General features: G+C 38.3%; 3 protein-coding genes across 3 annotated transcripts; 1 reads left to right on the forward strand and 2 right to left on the reverse strand.

Moving 5' to 3' along the window:
* Positions 1-6,891: 6,891 nt before the first annotated feature.
* LOC122030478 lies at positions 6,892-7,819 on the reverse strand. Its single transcript, XM_042589696.1, has 2 exons — positions 7,427-7,819; positions 6,892-7,352 (listed from the first exon to the last, which is right to left on the reverse strand). Exons 1-2 carry the CDS (start codon positions 7,668-7,670, stop codon positions 6,976-6,978), a joined length of 621 nt encoding a protein of 206 aa, XP_042445630.1. The 5' UTR covers positions 7,671-7,819; the 3' UTR covers positions 6,892-6,975.
* Positions 7,820-13,939: 6,120 nt separating this feature from the next.
* Positions 13,940-18,384, reverse strand: LOC122029609 (PH, RCC1 and FYVE domains-containing protein 1-like). Its single transcript, XM_042588674.1, has 9 exons — positions 17,876-18,384; positions 17,708-17,794; positions 17,546-17,635; positions 17,382-17,468; positions 17,194-17,316; positions 15,087-17,117; positions 14,895-15,020; positions 14,434-14,807; positions 13,940-14,340 (listed from the first exon to the last, which is right to left on the reverse strand). Exons 1-9 carry the CDS (start codon positions 17,921-17,923, stop codon positions 14,184-14,186), a joined length of 3,123 nt encoding a protein of 1,040 aa, XP_042444608.1. The 5' UTR covers positions 17,924-18,384; the 3' UTR covers positions 13,940-14,183.
* A 793-nt stretch (positions 18,385-19,177) lies between these two features.
* On the forward strand, positions 19,178-20,635 carry LOC122030450. Its single transcript, XM_042589650.1, has one exon. It carries the CDS (start codon positions 19,337-19,339, stop codon positions 20,519-20,521), a length of 1,185 nt encoding a protein of 394 aa, XP_042445584.1. The 5' UTR covers positions 19,178-19,336; the 3' UTR covers positions 20,522-20,635.
* Positions 20,636-26,786: the final 6,151 nt, after the last annotated feature.

Below are 26,786 nucleotides of genomic sequence, written 5' to 3' on the forward strand. Positions count from 1 at the left end.
TATAAGAAGTTTTACTAACTTTTGTAATCATCATCCATCTTAGAGGAGTACCATATAAAAATGCAACTCCTACTAGTTATAATGCATTGTTCATATATCTCCTACATTAATAATATTAGTCATCCTTAGCCATAATAATGTCAAGTTTGAAATTCATCTAACAAAACTAGATATTGAAAGATAATCCATATGATAAAATCACAAATACCAAATATAATTTTTCAAGAAATATTTTGTTAAGCATTAGGATCTTAAGATCCTATGACTCCACAATATTTCTAGATAGGATCTTAATCCAAAACAAATAAATATGCCAAGAGATGCAACTTACAGTGTCATATTAGATATAAATTTTTACAATGATACTAAATTACCTATCAAGTGTGGCACTTATGACGAATGTCTGACCAGCTAAACAACCAGGAGCACCTTCTGGAACTTCCTACTCAACCAGAGAAACAAGACTAAAGCATGGAAACTAGATAGATTTATTAAAGTTAATAATATAATTATTTACCAATTACCTTCTCTCCTTTGTGTGGAGGATTATTCCTCTCTCCAAAATTCATAAACCCACCTCTACCAGCTCCTCTCCCTCTCCCTGCGGCCATAGATCCAGAACCTCTTCCACCTTTGCCCCTTCCACCAGCTTTAACAGGAGTTTCGGGATCCGTATCATTTATCTCATCATCAAGGTTATCACCAACTTTATGAGAACTCTTAGTCATCTTAGTTACTGAGCTATTCTTCATTTTCTTGTCTGGTTTAGGTGATTTCTTAACATTACTTGATGGCATGAAGTCATCATTGTCATCATCAACTGTCTTAGAACTCTTTGGCAATGTAGGTTTAGAGTCCTCTGTAACATCCTCACTAGATTTTTGGGGCTTCCTTTTTGATGGTGTTTTGGCTGCTACTTTTTCTTCTTTTATAATTGTCTGAGGGTTCACTTCCTTAGAAGGTGTAAAATATTTGCTAGTTTTTCTTCTCTCTGAATTTTCTTGAGTTGCCTGGACCGAATTCTTCAATAACAAAAATAAAACAATTTAATTGCTCATTCAGTTGTAAAAAATTCTAAAATGATCTTCCAGTGTATAAGCATAATGGCAAAGGAAATCAAACATATAGATTAGTTACACTAGTTTGCTATGTCTTAAAAACAGTAAATAAACAGTAAATTTGTATGGAATACTTTAATGACCCTATATCTACTCCTAAAACATTTCATTAATAAATTAAAATAAATCTCTAAATCCCGAATGGTGCAACGCCTTCCATCAAACTAGATAAAGAAAATTGATGCTTTGACCTGAACTTTTTTCCTTGTTAACCCTTACAATGGCAGCCAAGCCGATTAATAAGAGTAAGGGAAAAAATATAGGTGAATTACCGATTTCTCTGTATTTGGAGAATTAGGTGTTTTTGACTACCCACAGCAGGCTTTGATGATGTTGTAGCCCCTTTGTCATGTTGCTTCATGAACCATTTCCTCATATCGGACAACTTCATGGATCAAAGAAGAAAATTTAAGGCAGAATGTCAAACAAGTGATAATTAATGTCACCATGTCACCAGGGCATTAGAAGAAGATAAAGGAATAGAAAAACTAAAAACTAAAAACTTGGCTGACCATTTCTTTATCAGGGATGCAATCACCAATTCCTAAAGGCCTGAAACCATCAAGTTAGGAGAAGTCATCTAACATTGAAAACAAAAACCCCAAACGAAAAATAATAATAATAATAATAACAAAAATAAAACTAATAAGGGCGGACCTCTAAAGATCAGACCTTTAACACAAATATGACTTGGCCTGAAACCATCATGGCATCGACAAGTGGATGTTGCTGCTTTGACAATTTCTTCATGTCTTCAACTGGACACCTTCTCCCAATCCTTAACACTTCTCCGAGGATGTCAATCAGGAGCGAGTCTCATCTAGCGCTGATCCTAGGTCGTTGCCTTGGTCCCCGATGCCGTCCTCCGCGGTCGGATCCGGCCGCCAAGGGGGGCATGCGTCCTGGCCTCAGTCGCGCACGCTCCCATGATCCGGACCTTCGCTGTCGCCCTACGATCGCTCTTCCCGGATGCTACTGCTCCTGCTCGACTCCGGTGAGCGAGAGATTGTGAGAAAAGAGGGGCGGAAATGCTTAGGGATCGAGAAGCTAAAGGGGGGAATGTGACAGCAAACAAATTTCGGGGAGAGGGAAAGAAAAAATGCGGCGGTAAAAATTTCGTTGTCGCACATAATCCTAAAAAAAGAGCACATAGACAAGAGTTTTAAAAAATCATTGTTGTAACCTTCAAAAACCATTGTCGTAGCCCCAAAAAAGTATAAATAGACAATGGTTTTTAAAAACCGTTGTAGTAGGTCAAAAAAACTGCTAAAAGACAATGGTTTTTGTTAAAACCGTTGTTAAAAGGCAAAACAACAACGATTTGGCATAAAACCGTTGTCGTTTGAGTGTTGTTAAATGAGGATTTTCTTGTAGTGCTACCCGCCAACATTTGAGGGGGAGTTTTCATTCTGGAAACAAAAAATGAAGGTATTTTTTTGAACTGATTTTAACATAATGCTTTCTATGAAATTTGGTTTTGATGTCCCCAAAAGTAAAGATGGAAAAGAACTCGAGAAGCATCTTTGGACTCAGAAGCAACACGACAAATTCATAGCAAATGGTAATTAAGGTCGAGTTTCACCTACTGAGTGTTCTTCCTACTCAAGAACTCAACAAATCGGCAACTACCAATGCACAAAAGAACTTTAGGGAAAGTTCTAGGAGCTCTATGAACAACCAATGAAAGAAGAATCTGATTACACTATGGATAGCGACTCGTCTTCAAAAGCATTCAGATCCGAGGAGATTACCGGAACAGCGCTAATTGCTAAGTACCTACCCGAAGACGATGAAAGCACCTCATAAATGAGCATCGAGAGCATCGATGAAGGGGGGAGACACTGCAGAAGAAAACAATAATGAAAGGGGAGCATCTACTGACGAATATATGGTAAGTCAGGTAAGTAAGCTTCCTCTAGAGTAATTATTTAAAATTGTGCGAGTGCTAAGTAAATCATTATATAAAAAGAGAACAAAGTATATAAAGTCAAAGAAAGAACATGCATGCCTATAAGAAGAATTTGAAAAATTAATAAATGAAAATATAAAATTAAAAGATAAAATTGAAATGTTAGAAAAAATGATTCTTGTTCAAATTTTCTATATGCTAATGATAGAAATTTTAAATATGATCGAGGACTTAATTAATATTTTAGATTTCATAAGGGCCAAGTTAAAAGAATATCACAAAAACATATTCCGAAGAAATTTTTTATTAATCCAATTGGAAAGAACCTATATTGGGTCCAAAATAATGCTTAAATTGAAAAATCATTATGCATGTGTTGCTTTTATTTTGATTTCATATTCTTGCTTAGAATTATCAAATAAATAGTTCTGTATAATTTTTGTTAAAAAATTAATTAAAATTAATTTTTTCTAAGAAAGAGAATTTCAGTATTCATCTATAGAAAAATTTTCAAATTTTGTTTGACCGTAATACTATTTTTATATGATTTTTTTTTACAAAATTCATATTCTTTCATTTAAAAATATCTTGTAGTGCTATCTTTTGTAAAATTTATTTTTTGTGAAACTTTATCCTTTTCTCTATCTATGAAAATTTTCTTGAAATTTTTTGACCGTTGGTGAATTTTCTATGAATTATTTATCTAAATGTAAATTTTTAACATGAAACTTTTTTGAAAATTCAATTCTCTAAAATTTATTTTTTCTAAATATTTCACATTTTTTCGAGGTTAATACTTCGGGCCTCCCCATAAGTATCTGATCACCTCTGACTTGCTTCAGGACTCCCTACGAGTATCTAGTCACTTTTGACTTACTCTGGACCTCCTCGTGAGCATTCGGTCACCCTGACCTACTTCGAACCTTCCCCGCAAGTATTCGGTCACCCTAACCTTCTCCGGACCTTCCCGTAATTTCATTCAAGGCCACCCCATATGACATTTGGTTTGGGCCATGACTTTAATACTATTTGTTATGTCCAAAAGGATATTCACATATCTCCATAATAGCATGATATTATCTACTTTTGGCCTAAGCCCTCATAGCTTTGTTCTTGGGCTTCCCGCAAGCATCCAATTATCCTGATCTTCTCCAAGTCTCCTATAACTTTGTTCAAGGTTACCTCACATAACATCTAGTCTGGATCATAGCTCTGATACCATTTATTGTGTCCAAAAGGATATTCACATATCTCCACAATAGTATGATATTTTCACTTTAGTACTAAGTCCTCATAAGTTTATTTTTAAGCTTCACCAAAAAGGTCTTATGTCAATAGAAATATCGTATATTCTTTTAAACCTATGATCTTTTCCATATCTTTCCAATGTGAAATTTTAATTGTATCTCTAACACCTACACTTGTGTGATGCAAAATTCAGTTCCTTCCACTTATAACAACAACAACAGCAATAGCAAAAAACTTCAAACAAGAAATCTAACTCCTTGGCTCCAACTACTTGTGTGATGTGAAACAAGAAATATTAGTTATAAGGGCATTTAAGGATTGAAACAAATGTTCAACAACATTGATAGTGATAGAAGTTGACTGAAATTGAATTCAAACAACTTATGGATGGGTTGCACACAACTCAAACAGAGAAGAATGTTTCCTTTTCAGTGATAGCACTCGACACCATCTAGAGTGCCATAGATAAGAATTTGAATTTCCATAAGCTTTGATCTCCACGTGAAGGACCAAGCTCTGCTTGGAATAGCTATATATATCTCACCCTTTGTCTCGAAAATAAGCTTGTGAGACCACCATTCTCTAAAGTTTCCAAGGACATGAATGATACAACCACCACCATTTACCAAATTGAGCTATGTATTCTCTCCAGCAATGAGAATGTCGAGGCCTCCATTCCTCTTCGAATCTTGTTCTCGCCAAGCAGGTAAGATACATTTCGAGCATGTGTAGTTAATCAATAAAGTGAGTATCTTGAGCTACCTCTCATAAAGTATAGTTCGATGTATGAAGTTCTTATTAATATAGAGTCTTGAATTAATAAGACTCAGATCATATTGAATATATTGTATGTAGTTTTATCCTGTAAGAGATTGTTTCCATAATTTAATCCCATGATTAGATTTGACCACAGACTGGGTTCATAATTGGGTAAATAGGTCAGGTACCCGTTGACCCAATTTTAGGTCAAAAATCATAATCGGCCTGGCTCTTTGTTGGGCCAATTACAATTCTATCACATACAAATCTTTGAATCGGTGGGCTTAGATGAAAAATTATTTTAAACAATGGTATTGCTAAGACTTGAACGTGTTCAGTTTTTTTAAATATGGATAAAAATTTATTAAACCAATGGTATTGCTAAGACCTAACCTTGATCTCTCTTAAGAGACTAGTATTCAAACCAACTAGGCTATAATATATTTGATATTTTTATTAGTTAATTAATAACTAATCAATATTTTTTTTTCCTATATCATTATTATTCTTAATAGTACAAAGAAAAGTAAAAAAGTAAAAAAAATAATAATTTCTTTCTTAATAAGTATGATTTAGAATCTAGAGGGAATGGGCAAAATAAACTCCAATTGTTAGACGGTTCTTATTGTCAGGTAGAGGAGAAGAGTTTTTATTTATTTTTTTAAACGGTTCCTATTGATGTCAATTCAGGATACTCTTATAAAATCATAAGAGATACGTAAGCCATTTAAATAAATGCAAATTTTTATTTATTTATTTATTTATTTAATATAGTATTCTTGAAAAGCGGCGAACTGTGAATGAACCATGAATTAATTGACGGTTCCGAACCGTGAATCGTAATCATTTTAGATGGTTAAAGTTAAGAGTTGACCTATCAGGAATCATTGAACTAGCGATTCCAAACCATGGTTGGATCTATCCATGATCTCAGAGTCACATGACAATAATTCTACGATTTCACCGAAACTCACCTTTAACTCCATGATAATCACTACTTTTTTTTTGTTGCTAGGATAACAATCCTCCCCCGCGCTACTTGAACACCAGTGCCATTATCGCGGATCATTCACCCACCCAGTGGAAGTCTAAAGGACTAAGTGACAAAAGAATATCAATAAAGATAGTAAGAACTTTCGGATTTCTCTTCGTCCCAACAACCATGACAACTTTTGGCAGCTTGTTTAACTAAATGTTGCACTGTACTTTAGGGTTATAGTTTGCCTTTATCAGGAACTATATCATACTCTTTTGCCAAGACTAAACTATCGGTTGGTGCCAGATACATCTAAAAACACAAAGGGACAGTCATTAATGCAGGAGATAGACATGTAACCAATGTCTCAAACATTAGGTCTAACTAAAAACCATGAATATGACAAGTGAGCACGTAAATGTTAATGAAGGTCCCAAATGGTTTGGAATCTTTTGCTTGCTAACATTATGCAAGACATAATTAATTAAGGCCCCCAAAACCAACTGTGACATATAGTTTTTTTTTTGGTGTAATTATCACATATATAGTAACTATTTTAATTGTGATGGCAGTTAGTAAGTAGTTATAATAGTTAGTAATTTTATTAAATGGAATATGGAGCAGTTAGTTAAGTTGGGTTATAAGAAACTCTTTAATAGCCTAAATTGAACAGAGTTATTGATCAAATATGTAAACAACTAGGACAATTTTGTGATTGAATATTCAAGTCAATTATTTCACAAGGAAGAGTATATAATTGTGAACAAACATATAATAATATGTAGTTAAGAAGCATCCATCACCTATATTGATATTTCTAATTTATCTGAATTTAGTAGCAGTTTAAGGGTATTGTGCTTTGGTTGCTCTCTCAATTCACTACCAGAAATTTCAATCAAGCACTCATGTCGAAGTGCAGATTACAGTAAACCTTTCACAAACTCCAAATAGATGAAATAATTTTGCTAAAAAGATGATGAACTCCTGCTGAATTTACAATAAGATCTTATCATCTCAATTATCGTTTCTTCTTTAATTTCTTTAAAAATCATGTCTTCTACCTCATCTCCTACTTCTCGTACCTGTTTCAATCCACTCCACGCCCTCCTCGAGCTGGATACTTCCAAAGTCGTCATCTCTCTTATGACCTCTTCAATCTTCTCATGCCTGAAGCATTCATGAGAAGACCCATGGAGTTTTTTCTGGGTCCTCCTCGGCTCGCAATTAGCTGAACGTTTGAACTTCTGCGTTTGATCGAATTTGCATTTTGGCGATCCAAGTAGCTGGTAAAAGGCAGGAGTATAAGCTAGCTCAAAGAGCTCATTGAACAATTCCTCAATACCTGAAGCAAGAAATCAACGTTATGAATCACTGTCACATATATACAGCCAGAGCAGAGGAGAGCAAGTTATGTACCGTGAACTTTTCGGGGTTCAGCTGTTAGCTCTGTCGAGAAACCACCAATATTGAAAGGAGCTTTTTCGACCCAATTGGAGATGCTCTTGAGCTGCATTTGAATCCAATTATGTAGCCTCTTGTAGTAAGCTTTGCTGTATGTGGAAGGGAGAAGTTTGAGGAAGGGCTCTTGTGGTTCCTCAAGGAGCTCGAAAAGGCGGCGCTCATGGAGTGGCGTTGGGGACTGAGGCAGAGTGAAGGCCATTTAAGGAGTCTCGGAGTTGGGAAGAGGAGAGAGAGAAGATGCAAGGATTCTTCTTTGGTTCTTGCAACGCTTCTCCTCAACTTTTCTCTGCTAGTCCCACAGTCGAAGCTTCGGCAGCATGGGGTAGAAGCAAGGACTACAAAAGAAGGGCTTCTGTGCTGCTTTAAGCGTGCATTTCTTGGCCTTCAGGCAATGCTTCCTTCATCAAGTTTGTTGTTGCTGTGAAACTGAATCTCATGGTTGGCTTCTTGGGCTGTAATTGGGCTTTGATTGCAGATAGATGGGCTGAGGTATTCAGTCCCTTAACAATCCACGAAGAAATGTAGAGGTAGGGTTTTAAATGAAAGTTTTGTGTTATTTAAACTTGTTTGTTAAGTTAAATCAGGCCAAGCAACTTAAAATGAATTTGTTCAAACTTAATTTAATTTCTTTTTCATTAGTGATTCTTTTTAGAGCTTGTTTCATTGATTAGTGAACTTGATATTACATATATTACACGCTTGTTTATTCCTTTTTAGAGTTTTTTTATTACCTATTTACAATTTACAATTTGATAAGAAACTTATTAGTGAACATGATTCATAAATTTTATTTATGAATATTATTGTCGAGAATATAGATTATTTAGGAAAGCTATGATGTGTAAATTATGCTAGCTAGCTGTCTTGATTATTCTTAGTAAGCTTTAATTAACTTTAATTAGCTTTAATTAGCATTAATTAGCTTTAATTATTCTTAATTGTTGTAAATCATTGAGCTGTAATTATGTTGTAAATTATTATAAATACAATCTCAATAGGAGAGATCATTATGCCCTCAAGTCATCTATTTCAAGTTGGTATCAGAGTCATCCTTCCCTGTCTAGAAATTTCTTAAGCCAAAGCCATGTCTGAATACCCCAGCGAATCCACCACCATTCCTCAGTCCTCCTCACATCCCGCCCAGATAACCACCATCAAGCTGAACGGAGACAACTTCTTACGATGGCCGCAAACAGTGAAAATGTATATTCGGCGCCGAGGAATGATGGGCTATTTAACGGGTGAAAAGAAAACTCCATCGGAAAAAGACCCAATGTATGCTACATGGGATACCGAAAATTCCATGGTAATGACATGGCTCGTAAATTCCATGGAAGAGGAGATTGGCGTAAATTATATGTGTTTCCCTATGGTATATGAATTATAGGAAAACATAAATCAGATGTACTCTGATTTGGGGAATCAGTCCCAAATTTTTGAGTTGACTCTCAAACTTGGTGAATTGCGGCAAGGAGAAGAACCGGCCACCAAGTATTTCAACTCCTTGAAGAGGATCTGGCAGGACCTTGATCTTTTTGATGCATATGAGTGGAAGAATATTGAAGATGGATAGTACCACAAGAAAACAGTGGAAGACAGTCGTATCTTCAACTTTTTGGCTGGCCTCAATGTTGAGTTCGATGAAGTAAGAGGAAGAATCATTGGTACGATCCCTCGGTGAAGTCTTCTCCGAAGTTAGAAGGGAGGAGAGCCGGAGGAATGTTATGCTTGGCAAGAAAGGACCTACGACTATCATTGAAGGTTCAGCCCTTACCTCTACAGGCTCAAACATACGCAGAGGCACTACCAATCTACGTAAACCAGAAGAAAAGTCAGTTCTGTGGTGCGACTTTTGCAACAAGCCACGCCACACCCGAGAAACCTGCTGGAAAATTCATGGCAAACCTGCTAACTTTAAAGGCAAATCAGGTGAGAAAAATGGGCGTATATTTCCCACTGTGAATGAGGCAATAACTACTGCCAGCACCATCATAAAAGAACATCTGGAGCAACTTCTAGCACTGTTAACTTCAAACCCATCATCCAGTACTCCTAATGTTTTTGTGGCGCATACAGGTAACGAAATAATTGCCTTTCCATGTGGTTTCGGAATTTTTGCTCCATGGATAATTAATTCTGGAGCATCTGATCATATGACCAATTCCTTGAAATTGTTAAAATTATACTCACCCTGTCCTGAAAATAAAAAGGTTAAGATTGCAGATGGAAGTTTTTCAACTATTGCCGGAAAAGGTTCAGTCCAAATTTCTGAGAATATAGATCTTAAGTCTGTTCTCTATGTACCTAAACTTACATGCAATCTTCTTTCAGTCAGTAAATTATCCAAAGACTCTAACTGTCGTGTAGTTTTTTGTGACTCTCATTGTACCTTTCAGGACCGGAGCTCGGGGAAGATGATTGGCAGTGCTAAAATGGTGAATGGTCTTTACTACTTTGAGGACATTTTACCTAGTAAGGAAATTGTGCAAGGACTTAGTAGTATTAGTTCTCTTTCCGTTTATGATCAAATAATGGTTTGGCATTGCCGTTTAGGTCACCCTAGTTTTTCATATATGAAGCATTTATTCCCTGATTTGTTTAAAAATATGAACCCCGTAGATTTTCAATGCGAAAGTTGTATTCTTGCAAAAAGTCCTCGTAAAACATATGTCTCTAGACCTTACCTTGAATCAAAACCTTTTTACTTATTCCATAGTGATGTGTGGGGACCCTCAAAGGTAACTACATCATCAGGACAAAAATGGTTTGTAAGCTTTACCGATGACCATACTCGACTCTGTTGGGTATTTTTGATGAGAAACAAGATGAGGTTGAGAAAATTTTTAAAGAATTCTACAATTTGATTGAAAACCAATTTCAAACAAAAATAAGTATTTTAAGAACAGATAATAGTACAGAATATTTCAATCAATCTGTAGAAACTTTTTTGAGGACAAAAGGCATCTTACATCAATCAACCTGTCCTGATACTCCAGAACAAAATGGAGTCTCTGAAAGAAAAAATAGGCACTTACTCGAAGTTGCTAGGGCCATAATGTTTTACATGAATATTCCAAAGTACTTGTGGGGAGATGCAATTCTAAAATCAACTTATTTAATTAATAGAATGTCTACTAGAGTTTTAAACTACATCACGCCGTTGTAATGTCTGAAAAAATACTTCCCTGAATCTCGCATCAATTCTGATTTACCCCTTAAAGTATTTGGTTGCACTGCTTATGTACACATACCTAAGAGATCACGGTCAAAATTAGATCCTAGGGTAGAAAAATGTGTTTTTATAGGCTATGCTGCAAATCGCAAAGGCTACAAATTTTTTTGTCCTCTAAAAAAATGGTTCTTTGTAACAATGGATGCTACTTTCATGGAAACCAAACCATATTTTACCAAAAATTTGATTCAGGGGGAGAATCTAAGGGAACCAAATTTTTGGGAGATAACTAGAACTCTTCCAAATTTGGTTAATGACCAACCTCCAAAATCTCAAAATGAAAATAATGGGGAGTCCGAACCCATAATTGTCAATCATGAAATTGGTCTATCAGAAAAGGAAATACTTCGAATGGAAAAAAACTAAAATATCCTTGAACCTTTGGTTTATTCTAGGAGAAATGTCCTTGGAAGAAGTAGAGATGAATTAACCATTCCAGCACAAGCCTCATTAGAAGCCCCGGGCAAAGGAACTCTGAATACTCCAGGTACCTCTTTTTCCCCTAACTCACATGAAAACTCCACTTTACCTATTATTCTTGAGTCTACTAGTCCAACCTCAATTGTTCCGCAAGAAAATGACCATGACAACCTTGACCTTCCCATTGCTTTTCGAAAAGGTACCCGAACCTGTACCAAACATCCCATTGCCAGATACATAACCCATGACCATTTATCTGAATCACATAAGACATTTACTATTAATATTTCAAAACTTGTTGTACCTAGAAACATTCAGGAAGCATTGGAGGACAAGGATTGGCGATTAGCAGTGTTTGAAGAAATGAATGCCTTACAGAAAAATGGTACTTGGGAAATTGTTGAAGCACCTAAGGATCAAAAGATAGTAGGGTGCAGATGACTCTTCACTATAAAGAGTAAACCAGATGGGAGTGTAGAGAGATATAAGGCAAGGCTTGTAGCAAAAGGTTTTACACAGACATATGGAATAGATTACCAGGAAACATTTGTCCCTGTCGCAAAAATTAACTCAATTCAAGTTCTTCTGTCACTTGCGGTCAATCTCAAATGACCCTTATATCAGCTGGATGTTAAAAATGCCTTCCTAAATGGAGATCTAGATGAAGAAGTACTTATGAGCCTCCCTCCAAGTTTTGAAAGAAAATTCGGAGTCGGAAAGGTGTGTAAACTGAAGAAGGCCTTGTATGGTCTAAAGCAATCCCCAAGGGCATGGTTTGAACGCTTTGGCAAAGCTGTGAAGCGACTTGGTTATGTTCAAAGTCAAGCTGATCACACCATGTTTTACAAACACTCAAAGGAAGGTAAAACAACTGTGCTTATTGTATATGTTTATGATATTATCCTAACAGGGAGTGACTACAAGGAACTTGAAGAACTTAAAGGAAAGCTTGCAAAAGAATTTGAAATCAAGGACTTGGGAGTGTTAAAATATTTTTCTTGGCATGGAGCTTGCAAGGTCCAAAGAAGGTATATTTGTCAACCAACGAAAATATGTCCTTGACTTGCTGACTGAAACTGGTATGCTGGGATGTAAGCCAGCTGAGACGCCTATGGAGCCTTACGTCAAACTACAACCAGCAGCGGCAGAATCAGTAAAGGAAAGGGAGCGCTATCAAAGACTTGTCGGGAGACTGATTTATCTATCACATACTCGACCTGATATAGCATTTCCAGTAAGTGTAGTTAGCCAATTCATGCACTCGCCTGGGTCTGAACACTTCGATGTTGTGTATCGAATTCTAAGGTATCTAAAGAGAACACCCGGTAAAGGACTTCTGTTTAAAACCCGGGGACATCTACAAGTTGAAGCTTACACTGATGCAGACTGGGCAGGAAGTCTAACTGATAGAAGGTCTACTTCGGGATATTGCTCGTTTGTGGGTGGTAATTTGGTCACTTGGCGTAGCAAGAAACAAAATGTGGTAGCTCGAAGCAGCGCAGAGGCTGAGTTTAGAGCCTTAGCTCATGGAATATGTGAAGTTTTGTGGATCAAGAGACTATTATTGGAATTGAAGATATCAGAATTGGTGCCAATAAAGATGCACTGTGACAACAGAGCAGCAATTTCAATTGCACACAATCCAGTACTTCATGATCGCACAAAGCATGTGGAAGTCGACAAGCACTTTATCAAAGAAAAAATAGATAATCATGTGATTAGTGTGGACTATATCCCCACCATTGAACAGGTTGCTGATCTACTTACAAAAGGGCTACACAAGAGACAGTTTGAATGTTTAGTAAGCAAGCTGGGTATGGAAGATATCTTTAAACCAGCTTGAGGGGAAGTGTCGAGAATATAGATTATTTAGGAAAGCTATAAGGTGTAAATTATGCTAGCTAGTTGTCTTGATTATTCTTAGTAAGCTTTAATTAGCTTTAATTAGCACTAATTAGCTTTAATTATTCTTAATTGCTATAAATCATTGAGCTATAATTATGTTATAAATTATTATAAATACAATCTCAATAGGAGAGATCATTATGCCCTCAAATCATCTATTTCAAGTATTATTCATCAAAATTATTTATGAACAATTTATGGTATTTTTCATGAACATTATTTATGAATAACCCTCACAAGTTGGCATAGCTGGTATCTGTATGAGTAGTTATTCCAATAGTTCTTAGGGTCAATTTTCAATGGGTGCAAAATGTTTCATTGGATGTCTAACCTTTCCCATACAAAGGGACGTTGCACTACGACAAATACCCTTCATGATTTACCCCCTTCTAGAGAGTGTGTGCTCGTCCTAGAGTGGCCGCTAAGGTGATAACTTTAACTTTGCTCCAATCAACATTATTTATGAACCGTTCATGAATATTGATAAGTCAAATACATATGTTGAAGCTTGTCCATCTAGTTTAATGAATTATTTAAATTTGTTCATTTAATTCATCTTGTGCATATTAAACCCGTATAAACAAGTTCGAACTAAGTCAAATACCAAATTTATTCATAAATATTTAATTCATTTATAGTCCTATATAGAGGAGAGGCGATGAAGGATAACCTTGGTGTAACAGTAAAATTGTCATCATGTGACCTTAATGTTACGAGCTCCCGTCGTGGAAATAGTCTTTTATAAAATGCAAAGTAAGACTACGTATAATAGATCTAATATGATCTTACTCTTGTTAAGATCTTGTATCGACGGAAACTCCATACACCCAATTCTTCTTTATAGAGGAGAGGTGCTTGTGAAGTGACTAGAAGGGAACTAACATATATAACACCAAGAAAATACAAGTGACTAGAAGGGAACTAACATATATAACACCAAGTATTATTTTCCATTTGTTTACAAGTGTGAGACTACCTCAAAATACAGGTATGCCTAGTATTGTGGCATCAATTTTCTCAAACATCAATTACCCTACACAATGATCAAAGAAAAAGAAAAAGAAGACTATCTGCTAAAAAGGATAACTGTTCAAGCTTTCTGTCTAGTTTGTAACCTCACTCTACAACTCTCAGTGTTCCTTATCGTAAACCAATTCAAGTGGAAGGGGATGGTGTCACATCTTCCTCCTCATTTGGTGCACTTGTAGGCAATGAGACAATTGCTTGGCTTGGATAGCTATATTTCTTGAGCACTCTTTCCTTGTTTTCATTCCACCAGCCCTCTGCTTCTTGCGCACCAAACCTCTTCCTCCTATGAATGAATCAAGAACAACATGCGAAATAAAAATGCGGCATCTTTTGGGGTATATCGGTCGGTTCGTGCTACTTATGACAATTAGTTTACCTGAATTGTACCCGTTTGAATATCTTGGCACCACTGCCTTGTTGAATGTAGGTGATGTACACACCAGACTCAAACTGTTCTACGAGCTCTGTTTCTCCATCACTGTCACATTTGATTCTAGGTGATTTCGTGCCAATGTCATTGCTACCGGCAATTGCCGACTTACTGCCGTTGTGAGCACCCTGTGTTGTTTCTAACTCATCCTTAGCACCATCATGAGTTAGGAGTTGATCACCGGATAAAGAAACCATTGTCGAAGAGATATCTGATTTGATATATTCATTGTTTTGTTTCAGGAATGTTTCTACTTGAGAATGTACTTCCCTTAAGCAATCGCCATACTCAGAGGGCAGCTTTTCTGTTATATCCTTCAGCTTTAGTGAGAAAGGGAAGAATCAGTGATTTCTATAAGAGAACTTACAAGCTCCAATTACCCATGAAATTTTTGTAAGAGCAAGCACCTGAACGTCGAGGTTTCTGAAAACTTCTACTGCAGCAATGCATTTGGCAGATTCTTGTTGAATTTTCATTTCTGAATTCTGCACGGCGAGTTCTTGCACTTCACATCTTTTTTTCAAATTCCTGACCTGTTAGAAGACGAGGTTTATCGTCCATACTGAAAACAAAAGACAATTCAAAAGTTGTGGATGCACCTGCAATTGCAACTTCTGGACCTCCTGGTTCAGTATTTCGTTAGACTGAATGAGACTGTCAGTGACCCCTTTGGAAAACACAGGAGCAATGGAGCGTGGAGGGCTCGGATTTCTCGAGTACGGCGATGCCGCCGGCCGGGAGCTTAGAGGAGGCGACGAGGGGACAATCGGTTTCAGAGCAGTTTGAAGCGCGCTGATTGAGCCAGTGAGAGAGATGTCTTTCAACACCTGCGGAGCTCTGAGCATAGACAGAGATTCTGATTTGGCATCGTTCTTCATCGATTTAGCTTCAAATTTCGTCTGGTCCACGCTCGGCGACACCAGAGATTTCGAAAACTTCATTTCGCCTTTGTCTGGCTTCTCCTTGATATCGATGGATCGACGGGGAATCACAGCCTTCTTGCTAGCAGCCATGAAGTTCCCGGACTCAGCGGCTTTCAGCTTAGAATAGCAAGAGTCGCACACGCGATGAGGCTTGCCTGGTGTCGGCGCCAAGGCGGCTTTCAACACTTTCCTGGAACTGCAAGCATGGCAATGCACCAGGCCACAGTTGTAGCAATTGTGCCTCTTCTTGGTGAAGCCAAATGCTTGTCGACAGCCGGAACAAGCCGACTGGTCGGCGCCGGAAATCCATTTGTGGATGCAAATGCAAGCCGTGAAATTCGAACCGCAGGATATGCTCTTCACATGCCTGTCCTTGAGAGCTTCGACGAGGGTAGGCGTTTTCCGGTCCTCTGCGTCTCCATGTCCGAGTCGGCCATTGGAGCCTCTTCCCCACGTATACACTTCGCTGCGCGAGGTCAACACCGCGACGTGGCTGGCTCCGCAGGCAATTTCTTCGACCAGCTCACCGACCAGTTTGTCTTGCACCAAACAGGGAACCTTGCCGTCGGACTGCGGGTTGCCGAGCTGGCCGTTAGACGCGCTGCCCATCGTGAAAACATGGCCGGAGGTTGTGAGTCCGAGCGTCAAGTTGTGCCCGCAGGCCAGTTGATGGAAGTTGTAGTCGATGAGCGATGGGACGCAAGTGGGCACCAGGCGCGCCTCCTTGTCGCCGTGACCCAGACGGTACTTGTCGCCGTCGCCCCAAGTGAACAGTTTGCGAGAGATTAGATTGCCGCCGGCGGCTTGCCCCATCACTTCGACAATGGCCGCAGTGTGCCACACGCCGCAGGCGATCTTTATCGTCCTCAACCCGCTCAAGGACTCGACTTCCTTCGGCCGCACTAGACTCTCCCGGTCGCCGTGTCCGAGAACGCCGAACGTCCCGTCCCCAAAGGTGAACACTTTGCCGTTCGACGTAGTCAATGCCGAATGCCACACACCGCATGCGACGGCAATAACTTGCAGCCCTTCCAGAGGGCCGGAAACTTTCTTCGGTATCCATTGACTAGCATCGGTGCCGTGGCCGAGAAGTCCGGTGTAGTGGGCGCCATCTCCCCAGGTAAACAGATCGCCGGAAGTGGATATAGCGCAAGTATGGTACTCGCCGCATGCAATGTAATCCATGTTCCAGAGTGCCAATGACTCGACGAGACGGGGGCGGCTGACGTATCTGTCAATGCCATGGCCGAGCTGACCGCCGGACTGCTCCCCCCAAGCGAATATTTCCCCTTGCCTCGTAACCAGAGCTGCGTGCCGAACACCACAAGCTATTTGATGGACATCTAAAACTACATCTGATTCTAACGATCTTGGGATCAACACATCGGTTCTCGAACACAGAGCATCAGCTACAGGTCCGTCAGACCATACCACTCCCCACACATACACATCGCCAAGAGATTCGATGTCATCGTGTCCAGAGCCTTGGCTGGAAGAACTGGGAGCACTTGAAACGCTAAGTCGCACAGAACCATCTCCGTTACTCAATCTTAGTTGCATATTTGTGTGATCTGACCCAACATCTGATCTTGCCAATCCAGCTGAAGGGCCACCAGTGTGATGTTTTGAGCCAAAGCCACGAGATTTGCTGATCAAAGTGCCGCCTTCTAGTCCGTAACTATGGCCACTCGATACCGAGTCTCCATCCTGATCAGGAAATTAAGCAAGGTAGAGGTACTTACTTTTAAGCCTCCAGCAAAAGGATGCAACAAGTATGACTTACATCAGAGAAGAGAATCCCGTCGCTCTGGTTATCAGTTGATCTCAAACTTTGAGACTGCACTGAAGAGATGAGAGCCCTGAGCCCCCCAATCCACAGTTCCAACTCACTTTGGTCCTTGCAAATCTATACAGAAGAAAGATATGTCACCATTAGAACATGGAGCTAATGTGCTTGTTTCGTACGCTAACCAGATCAAGAGATCTCTCTCCGTTGTTGTAGATAAGAGAGAACGATAAGTAGTCCCTCTCCGGCCGAAGATATCTCCTAAAAACAGCCTGTGAAAAGCTATACCAGTAAGAAGGTTGCACTTGATTCATGAATTCATGTACAGGTACAGCTAAATGAGGCATACAGTTCTCTGTCCAGGAACAATTCGTATTACAGAAGACAATTCGATAGCCCTCTCCTTCTTGTGAGATAACCAAATCAATGTAGTTTCATCCTGGGAACACAAAAGCAGCAGCAAGTTATTATAAATTCATACAAACAAAGACGAAAGGCAACAAGAACTCACATTAGAAATTCGGAAGGGGCAGAATTTTGGCTTTCTTTTGCGACTGTACTTGATTAACTGGCTGCCTTTCTTCAGTGCAACAAGCGCCTTCAAATTATCCACGATTCAGTATTCTTTTCTGTCAGAATTGGTTGTTTATTGCCTTGTGAAAGCTGAAGGAGAGGGTACCTGTTGGATCTCGCGGTCGGGGTTCCCATAATTGGCCGGATCTGCCATTCCATCTGAGACGACGGTCGGGTAGAATCATGAAGCGGAGCATCAGAAGAACTATTCCGCCGCGTCTCCATCTCCATCGGTGAGTTGAGGAGGAAGAAGAGGAGGAGGTGGAGGAGGAAGAAGAATAAGATGATGATGATGATTCGGCTCTCCGCCCGCTCCTACGACCACGCCCTCGCCTCTCATCAATCACTGCTAACTATTGTTCTTCCTTCCGATGGCTTCCCGGCCTTACCTCTGCAACCATCGGTCGGCGCCTCGCCTCTTTCCCTCCGCCGGACGCATAACACAATGGATTGAGAAGAAGAGGAGAGCCCCGGGTGTGGAGACGCTACTGGATAGGCGTCCTGGCTGGGGCTGGCTTTCCTTCGGTGTGGCCTCCGCTCGTCGTCGGGGAAGATGAAGTAGCTCGCGTACAAAGCGCTATGCGGCTGCCCCGAGTTTGCGGGCCATGAGTCGCAACGTACGGTCGTTCCTCTCGAGCACCGCAAATTATATATATTTCTTTTTAAAATCCGCATTCAGTCAAAAAAAAAAAAATTATTCTTGTACATAAAACACACACTCAAATTTAATATTTATTACATTTTATACTAAACTTTAAAAAAAACTTAATATGGAAGTCCAACTTTAATATTTATTAAAAAATACATTTATATTTTAAAATATCTTTTTCTACTGATTTTTTTTCAATCTCTGAAAAAAATAAATTTTTATAAAAAATTAAAACTTTAAAGAGATTGATTTGTAATTAGATAATTAGCTCGTAGACTCTCATGTTAGTTTGACATCATATATTCAATTTATATTTGATTAATCTCCAAAATTTTTTATTGAAATAATCGAAAAACCCTTACCCAGAGAGCACATTAATTTTTGCATTTTGGACCATCACAAGGTTTAAACTTTCCATTTTTAAGGTTATTGTATTTTTTTAGAAAATTTTTGGTAAGAATTAATTAGAAAAAAAATTAAAGAATATTTTTTAAAAAAACTAAATTTACTTTTTTTTTATTAAAAATTAAAATTAAGTGCTTTGCCAAGTGTGCATATTCTGTACTTCAAATGTACTAATAAATAAATTAAACAAAAAGATCAAAATTAATCGAGTGTAAATTTATACATTTGAATTATATAAAAAAAAGATGTTTTAATTTTTATTTATTTATTTTTTTAATCTGGAGTGCTTGATATGGTAATTTATAAAAAGAAATAAAAAAATAACAGACGCTTCCATTTGTTCTCCTTAACCAGGTGACGTTTCAGTTGCATCCAGTTCTTCCTCCCGTTTCTTAAATCGTTTCCTTTCTTCTGCGGCCTCAAAACTTCTCCTTTTCTTCCCTTAAACCCTAGCGCTGTTCACCGGATCATTCGAACCTAGGGATTTCGAAGCGTTTATGATTTCTATCGGCGATGGACAATTCGATGTTGGGCGGTGGCTTGTTCCCTTCTTCGGTCGCTGGGAATCTCGATCTCGATCCCTACGTGAACCACCACCTCCACTTTCATCCTGGACTCGACTACGGCGGCCAGATGTCTTCTCTCTTTGCCCCTTCGTCCGCCGGCGTGGCCACCAGCGACGACGAGGACCATTTCCACGCCAGCGACGAAAACGGCCACGACCCTCGCTCTCTGCCCGACTCCCGAGGCAAAAAGGTATCGCCTTGGCATCGTATGAAATGGACTGATGAAGTCGTGCGGCTACTCATCTCGGTGGTGGCGTGCGTCGGCGATCACGAAGATGGCGCAGTGGACTCGTTGGCGGCGAGGAAGAAGCACGGGGCCTCCTTCCAGAAGAAGGGCAAGTGGAAGACGGTTTCGAAGCTGATGCTGGAGAAGGACTGCTATGTCTCTCCCCAGCAGTGCGAGGACAAGTTCAATGACCTCAACAAGAGATACAAGAGGCTGAACGAGATTCTTGGATGGGGGACTTCCTGCCAGGTCGTGGAAAATCTACCCCTTTTGGATTCCATGCCCCATTTATCTCCAAAAGCCAAGGATGATGCGAGGAAGATCTTGAGCTCGAAGCACCTCTTTTACCAGGAGATGTGCGCGTATCACAATGGGCAGAGGATACCAAGTTGCCATGATGTTGATTTGCATGTCAGCCAAGTACCCAAAGTCACTTCTGTAAGGGATGGTAGAGGTAACGTAGAAGATGAGGGGGAAGATGAGGACAAGGAGGATGACAATGACGAAGAACGCGAAGAAATGGGAAAGTGGGAGGTGGAGAAATTCCGGCTTGAAATTGATGCAGTGCTTCATGACACAACTAGATCATCATGGGAGCATAGGGAGTGGTTCAAGAGACGTGCTTTGATGCTCAAAGAAGGCAGAATAGAGATTGAGGCTGAAGCACTGGAACTAGAGAAGCAACACTTCAAGTGGCAGAGATTTCGCAGCAAGAAGGACAGGGAGCTTAAAAGACTGAGGCTGGAGAATGAGAGATTGAAATTGGAGAATGAGCATATGATATTGCAGGTGAGGATGGAGCTGGATCTTGGCTCGGGGAGGCTTCGGGAACCTTTGAGTTCTTCTCGTCTTGTAGCAGAGAGGGAGCAAGTAAGAGACCCAATGGAACTAGCTATGTCACATTAAAGGTACTGCTTCTTCAGTAATACCATCTTGTTAGTGTTCGTTGCCTTGTTAAATCTTCTGTGTTTTGTTCTCTTGTTAGCAAATTACTTGGTAGTTGTTATTCTCTGTTTATTATATTATTGGTGCAACTTGTTCCCTTCTTATTGTTATGATCTTTATTCTTCATATGCATCAAGATTCATGCAATGAAGAATCCCTTCCATTAGAGCTTGCTCATTGCTGCAAAATAACCATTTTTGTTATTTGTGATGAGCCGACATTACCTTGCCTGGAGTATTCAGGAAATCAGGATTCAAGAATTGTTCATTCTTGGTGTCTAGTATGTGATTCATCTGTCTAGTTTTTTTTTTCAGTTGAAATTGGCAGTCTGATGCCTCACAAAGATCTGAACTATGTGATTTCTCAAATGCTTGTGTCTTTCTATTATGGTCTGCTGCAAAAGGTGAAATCGTTCGTCCCCAGTGCCCCCGCTGCACCCAACCCAAGGCCATCACGAGGGAGATAAATCACGGTAGCCGAGAGGACAAGTGGTGGGTGGGGTGAGGTACACAGGGTCTGGAGATTTACATCTTTTTGTTATGTGACAAAAGGCGAAATCGCTCGTACCCAGCGCCCCCGCCGCACCTGACCCCAGGCCATCATGAGGGAGGTAAATCACGGCAGTCGAGAGGGCAAGTGGTGGTGGGGTGAGTTGCACAGGATCTGAGAATTTACGCCCCGACAGTCCTGCGGTTCGACCCCACGACCTCATGTGGCAAGCATGTCACCACTTACTATCTCGGATGACCTGTGGGATTTACATCTTTTTGTTATGGTCGAAAGCGAGAGAGAGAGAGAGAGAGAGAGAGAGAGAGAGAGAGATCTATCGACTGCACTAGTATTGCTTAGGCTTAAATAACAAGTTTTTGTTGGAGTTAGGTTTGGTTGGATTATTAGTTATGATAGTGAGAGTTTGGTAGAGGAAGTTAAAGTAGGGCTTTGGGTCCAAGTAAGATTCATAGAGTTAATAGGTCTAAGTGGGATTAGAGATGTGCAAAGTCGAGAAAAGTTAGACTAATTTATTAACAAACTATGAGATGGATTTAGTTCCTCTTTTATCGGCCTTGAATGAGCACACACTCAATATGAGAGTTGTCTAGTGGTGCCACACTCTAATTGAGAACTAGCATAGTTTGTAGAATCACGATTCTATGCAGGATCGATTTTGGGTCAGGATCGGATCGATTAGGATCGGATCGTAGAAACGTACGATCCTATAAAAAATCTTTAATAATTAGAAAGGGTGAATACAAACATAAAAAAAGGATGATGTGAAATAATACCAATTCACAATAAATATATCTATGTATGAATGATTTATTTGGAAATGGAAATTTTTAAAAGTCAATATAACTAAATGTAATAATGTATTCATGAATTTAGAATGTCCAATTCTGAGCTAGAACATCATAGTATCATACTATTCAGTGCTCTTTGTTACACACAAAAATAGACATCATGTATTCATACCGTTTGGAATTTTTCTGAAGTCCTCGAAGCCAAAAGCTTTTGGGAGTAGAGTTAAATGTGAATCTGCACATATCCTCCCTACACCAATGAGATTGCAGAATATTTACATAATCCAAAATCCAACTTCAATAAGCATCATAAGTATTAGAACCAATCAAAATGAATAAAGCACACAAACATCCCATTGCAACCACTCTCTGCACTAAACACAGTTGCAATCTCTGCACTACACACAGTCACACACACTGCCGAAATCCCAAAACCAGCAAACCACCTCAGAAAGCTGCAAAACGAGACCATGCCAAGCCTCCAATACATTCACACTTTCAAGTTCAACTCTATTTTCTACAGAATAAGTCCCAACATACACCATATGGCCATAATCCAGAAAAAACCCATATCAAAATGCTCCACAATTTGCAATGCTCAGCCACTTAGACAATGATTCCCCAATTGCCATAGAAACAAAACAAAAACACACAATCCAGAAAACCACATTTTAAACTCTGGTAACATAGCATCCGAAACCCAATAGAAATAGCACAAAAATCACAAAGTGACACAGGAGTATAGGACAAGGCATGGAGGTGGTGTGGTCGTCGCTGGTCGGTGTGGTCGTCGCTCGTCGCCTCAGCCCTCGTGGGTGGCGCCGTGGCGGTGTGGTGGGCGCTCGTCGTCTCATGGGTGGCGAAGGGGAAGCAAACAGAACTACAGAAGTCTTTATCGAGTAAAAACCTAATATCTATTAAGTAAAACAAATTATTTAATAATATTTCGAAATTCGGATTAGGTTGACCGACTGGGTTTATGGGCCAAAAAAGAGCCAAAATAAGAAATGGGCCAAATTGCCAAAATGTCAAACCATGGGTTAATTTTTAAAAACAAAGCAGAATCGTAGAAACGTAGAATCGTACCGATTCTACCGATCCTATACGATTCTACCGATCCCACCACGATTCTACTACGGAAAACGATCTCGAACGATCCTGAATCGATTTTAGGGTTCCGGATCGTAGAATCATACGATCCTACGATCCGGATCGCGATTTTACAAACTATGAGAACTAGTCTACATTTTTTGTTTAATTCATAGAATGAAAAAAAATTATCTTTATATTTGATTGAAAAAATATTCTAAATATTATTATATAAGGAATAATCTTTAGATAAAAAATATATCTTTACATAAATAATTTTTTTGGCTCATCTTACTTGCATGATCTACTTCAATTGGCCTAATAGATATGTCTAATGCGATTGGCTCATTTGAGTTGATCGACATGATCAACACATCTGACCTAATTGAATCAATTCATCTAACTAATCCATCTAGACTGATTAACTAACCCATCTGACATGTCTAAATTAACCAATTTATTTAGCTCGACTGTTTTGTCTTGCCGATATAATCATGCCTTAAGTAGTCAAGTAAGATCAAATATTTTGATATAATTAATAAAGGAAGTTTAAATTAGGTTTATGTTGTGTTTATTAATGTATTTGTCAAGTATTTGATATAATTAATAAAGGAAGTTTAAATTAGGTTTATGTTGTGTTTATTAATGTATTTGTCAAGTATTTGATATAATTAATAAAGGAAGTTTAAATTAGGTTTATGTTGTGTTTATTAATGTATTTGTCAAGTATGTAGATACAGAGAACTTAACGCATAATTGCAAGAGCAATAACGACTCAACACCAGTGTTGTGTCCAAGTATCTCAAGATTAACCGAATACTTGACCGACAAAGGAGTACAATAAACTTTGACAAACGAAAAAGTCTAAAGCACATTAACAAACGGAGAAGTCCAATTGACATTTGGTCGACCATGCTATTCAATACACTTTAGAAGACAAAAAAGTCTAACTAGTCCCAAAGGACCTTACTTATGGCGAAGGCTAATAAGAGTTAGTGGGATTCACAATAGGGTAGATGAGGATAATATGGAGAAAAGGACCAATAACACTTAGGAACTCTAAGTGTAGATAAAAATTACAATTTGATCATAAATATCACTTAAAAGTTATTCTTCATCCTAGGAGGCCTATGCTTGACTCTTCTTGTGATGAAAAGTGTACTTGGAACATGATTGAATTCATGTACGACTCATTTATATCAAAATTCATCCTAATTTAGAATGATTATTTTACCACACTTCACAAAAGTAACAACCTACTACTTCACCATTCTTGTGCAATCAATCACCTACTGAAGCTCCAGCCTTTGCTGTCTCTGGTGTGAAATAGTAAGCTTTTTGGTGAGAACATTAAGTGTCAAACTTTGCATGGCCAATGCTACCAAATGGCATTTTTCATGTGACTAAGGCACAACAAACACGTGTATGCAGAGAAGTTAGACAATGAACAGCTACCTAATTAACTGAATTCACTAAACAAAACACTTGAACAAATCCTGAAGCCTAATGCTGGGGACCCTCCAGTGAGCCATTGTTCTTGTCTAGATTTGCCTAGGCAAAGCCATGAAAGAGCATGAATGATTCGAATCCTTTGGAAATTAAATATTTGGCACTGTGTGGCCACCAGTTTGTCACTGGACCATACATGCTTCTTCTTCACCTTCAAGTAACCAGGTCAGTAAGAAAAACTTAGACATTTTTGTTTGTCTAGTAAAAGTGGAAAAAGAATGAGAAAAAAAAATTACAATTACTTTGTTATGTCTCATCTTCTACTCCATGGTCAACCACGACCACTTAGACTCGAAGTCTTGGCCTCCTAATCCTTGTCCTCGCTTGTCTCTTGATCTCGCTCATTGACAATATTTAAACTCAACCTTGATCTCTATAGACCCTGCACAACTCACTAAAATGTGGCAAGCTTCTTGTCCTCATGGCTAGGCATATAATGCTAGATATTCATTTGTGGGATCTTGGAAAGGGGAGGTTGCTAATGTAACTTGGAGTTGCTGCCCTAGATTTCCCTAGTTGTTGCATGATTTTAAGCAAAAATAATTTGTGCCCAAATTCTTTTATGGAAGGAGATTTGGGCTAATCAATTTTTAAGTAAATGATTGAATAGAGCCCAACGGATGTGGTGTAATAGTAAATCACTTGGCCCCCTTATTGTTGGCACGCATGGTAAAGACATTTCGAATGCATATGAGAGATCACGGTTCAATCCTTTGTTGGGGTATGCCTAGACACTAAATTTGTCGAAAAATTATGTTGGACAGTTTCGGTCGAAATATCCACGTGTGGAAAAAAAATTAAGAGTTTGCCCTCTTCAACATTAGAACGATCTTATAGGGACGGTGAAGACCGTGGTGATCAACTTTTAGGGGTGTTTGGTTCTTTCCTAAGAATAGGAATCGGAATGGGAATCATTGTATTGTGGAATGGGAATGGGTATGAGCATGGATATCACTCTTAAAAGTAATGTTTGGTTAGTTGCATATTTTCTATTTAAATAAATCAAAATTTTCTTTTTTACCCTTAAAGGAAAATAAGAGAAAAAATTAGATGTAAGAGAAAGATGAATGTGAGAGAAAACTATGATGAAAGAGAATGATGAGAGAGAAAATATGATGAGAGAAAATGAGAAATAAGAGTGTGATAGAAGAGAGCATGATGAGAGAAAAAAATATGATGTGAGAGAAAGTATGATGGAAGAAGATGAAGAGAGAGAGAGAATGTAATGAGAAAAAATAAGGAGAGAGAGTGTGATGAGAGAGATTGAGGAGAGAGAAAGTATGATGAGAGAGAAAGTATGATAAGAAAAAAAAAGAACAGTGAGTGTGATGGGAGAGATTGAGAAAAGGGAAAGTATGATGAGAGAGAAAGTATAATGAGAAAGAAAGTGTGTTGAGGAAAAATAAAAGGAGCGAGTGTGACAAGAGAGATTGAGGAGAGAGAAAATGTGATGAGAACGAAAGTGTGATGAGAAAAAAGAGTGTGTTGAGAGAGATTGAGGAGAGAGGAAGTATGATGAGAGTGAAAGTGTAATGAGAAAAAAGAGAAAAGAGAGTGTGATAGGAGAGATTAAGAAGAGAGAAAGTGTGTGATAAAATGATGAGAGAGAAAATATGATGAGAGATAACAAGGAGAGAGAAGTGATATGAAAGAAAAAATAAATAAATATATTTTGATATTTGATATTAAGGAAGAAAATTTTAGTTTTAGGTTAAGGGTATTTTTGGAATAAGGGAATATTTTGATTGATGAAAATAAGATAATGACTTATTGAAGGGGAGGTACATGAGAATGAGTTATTATCCAATTTCAAGGATTCATTCTTTTATTTGTATTCCTATTCCTATAATTCAAATATTAACAATCTTCTATTCCCCTAAACTAAACACCTCCTTAGTGTATTACAATGAGTATTTTTAAATGTACTTGATGGATGAATACGAGGGGAGGATGAAGATTGGACATTTGAATAAATAACTCATATAATTCAAATAACTCATATAAAAATAATTAAGATTATGAAACTTAAATTTTAATAAAATGAATATTCTGAACATGCACCTAGATAAATATTAAATTTTAAATAATAATATCTAATAATTTTATTTGATATCGAATTGCAAATTATTTGTTTAGCAAACTTTAAAAATACAAAATTAAAATTCTTGAGACAAATTATTTATTTTACCAAACCAAATAATGTTAACTAGAATTTATTATTTATTTTATAAATATTTTAAATATCAAGGTTATCCAAATAATTAAGATTTTATCATTATTATCATCGTCTGTTTTAAATACTCTATCATTCTTTTCCATTTCTCCCTTAT

This window comes from Zingiber officinale, chromosome 10B (assembly GCF_018446385.1).
Source record: "Zingiber officinale cultivar Zhangliang chromosome 10B, Zo_v1.1, whole genome shotgun sequence".
NCBI classification, from domain to species: domain Eukaryota; kingdom Viridiplantae; phylum Streptophyta; class Magnoliopsida; order Zingiberales; family Zingiberaceae; genus Zingiber; species Zingiber officinale.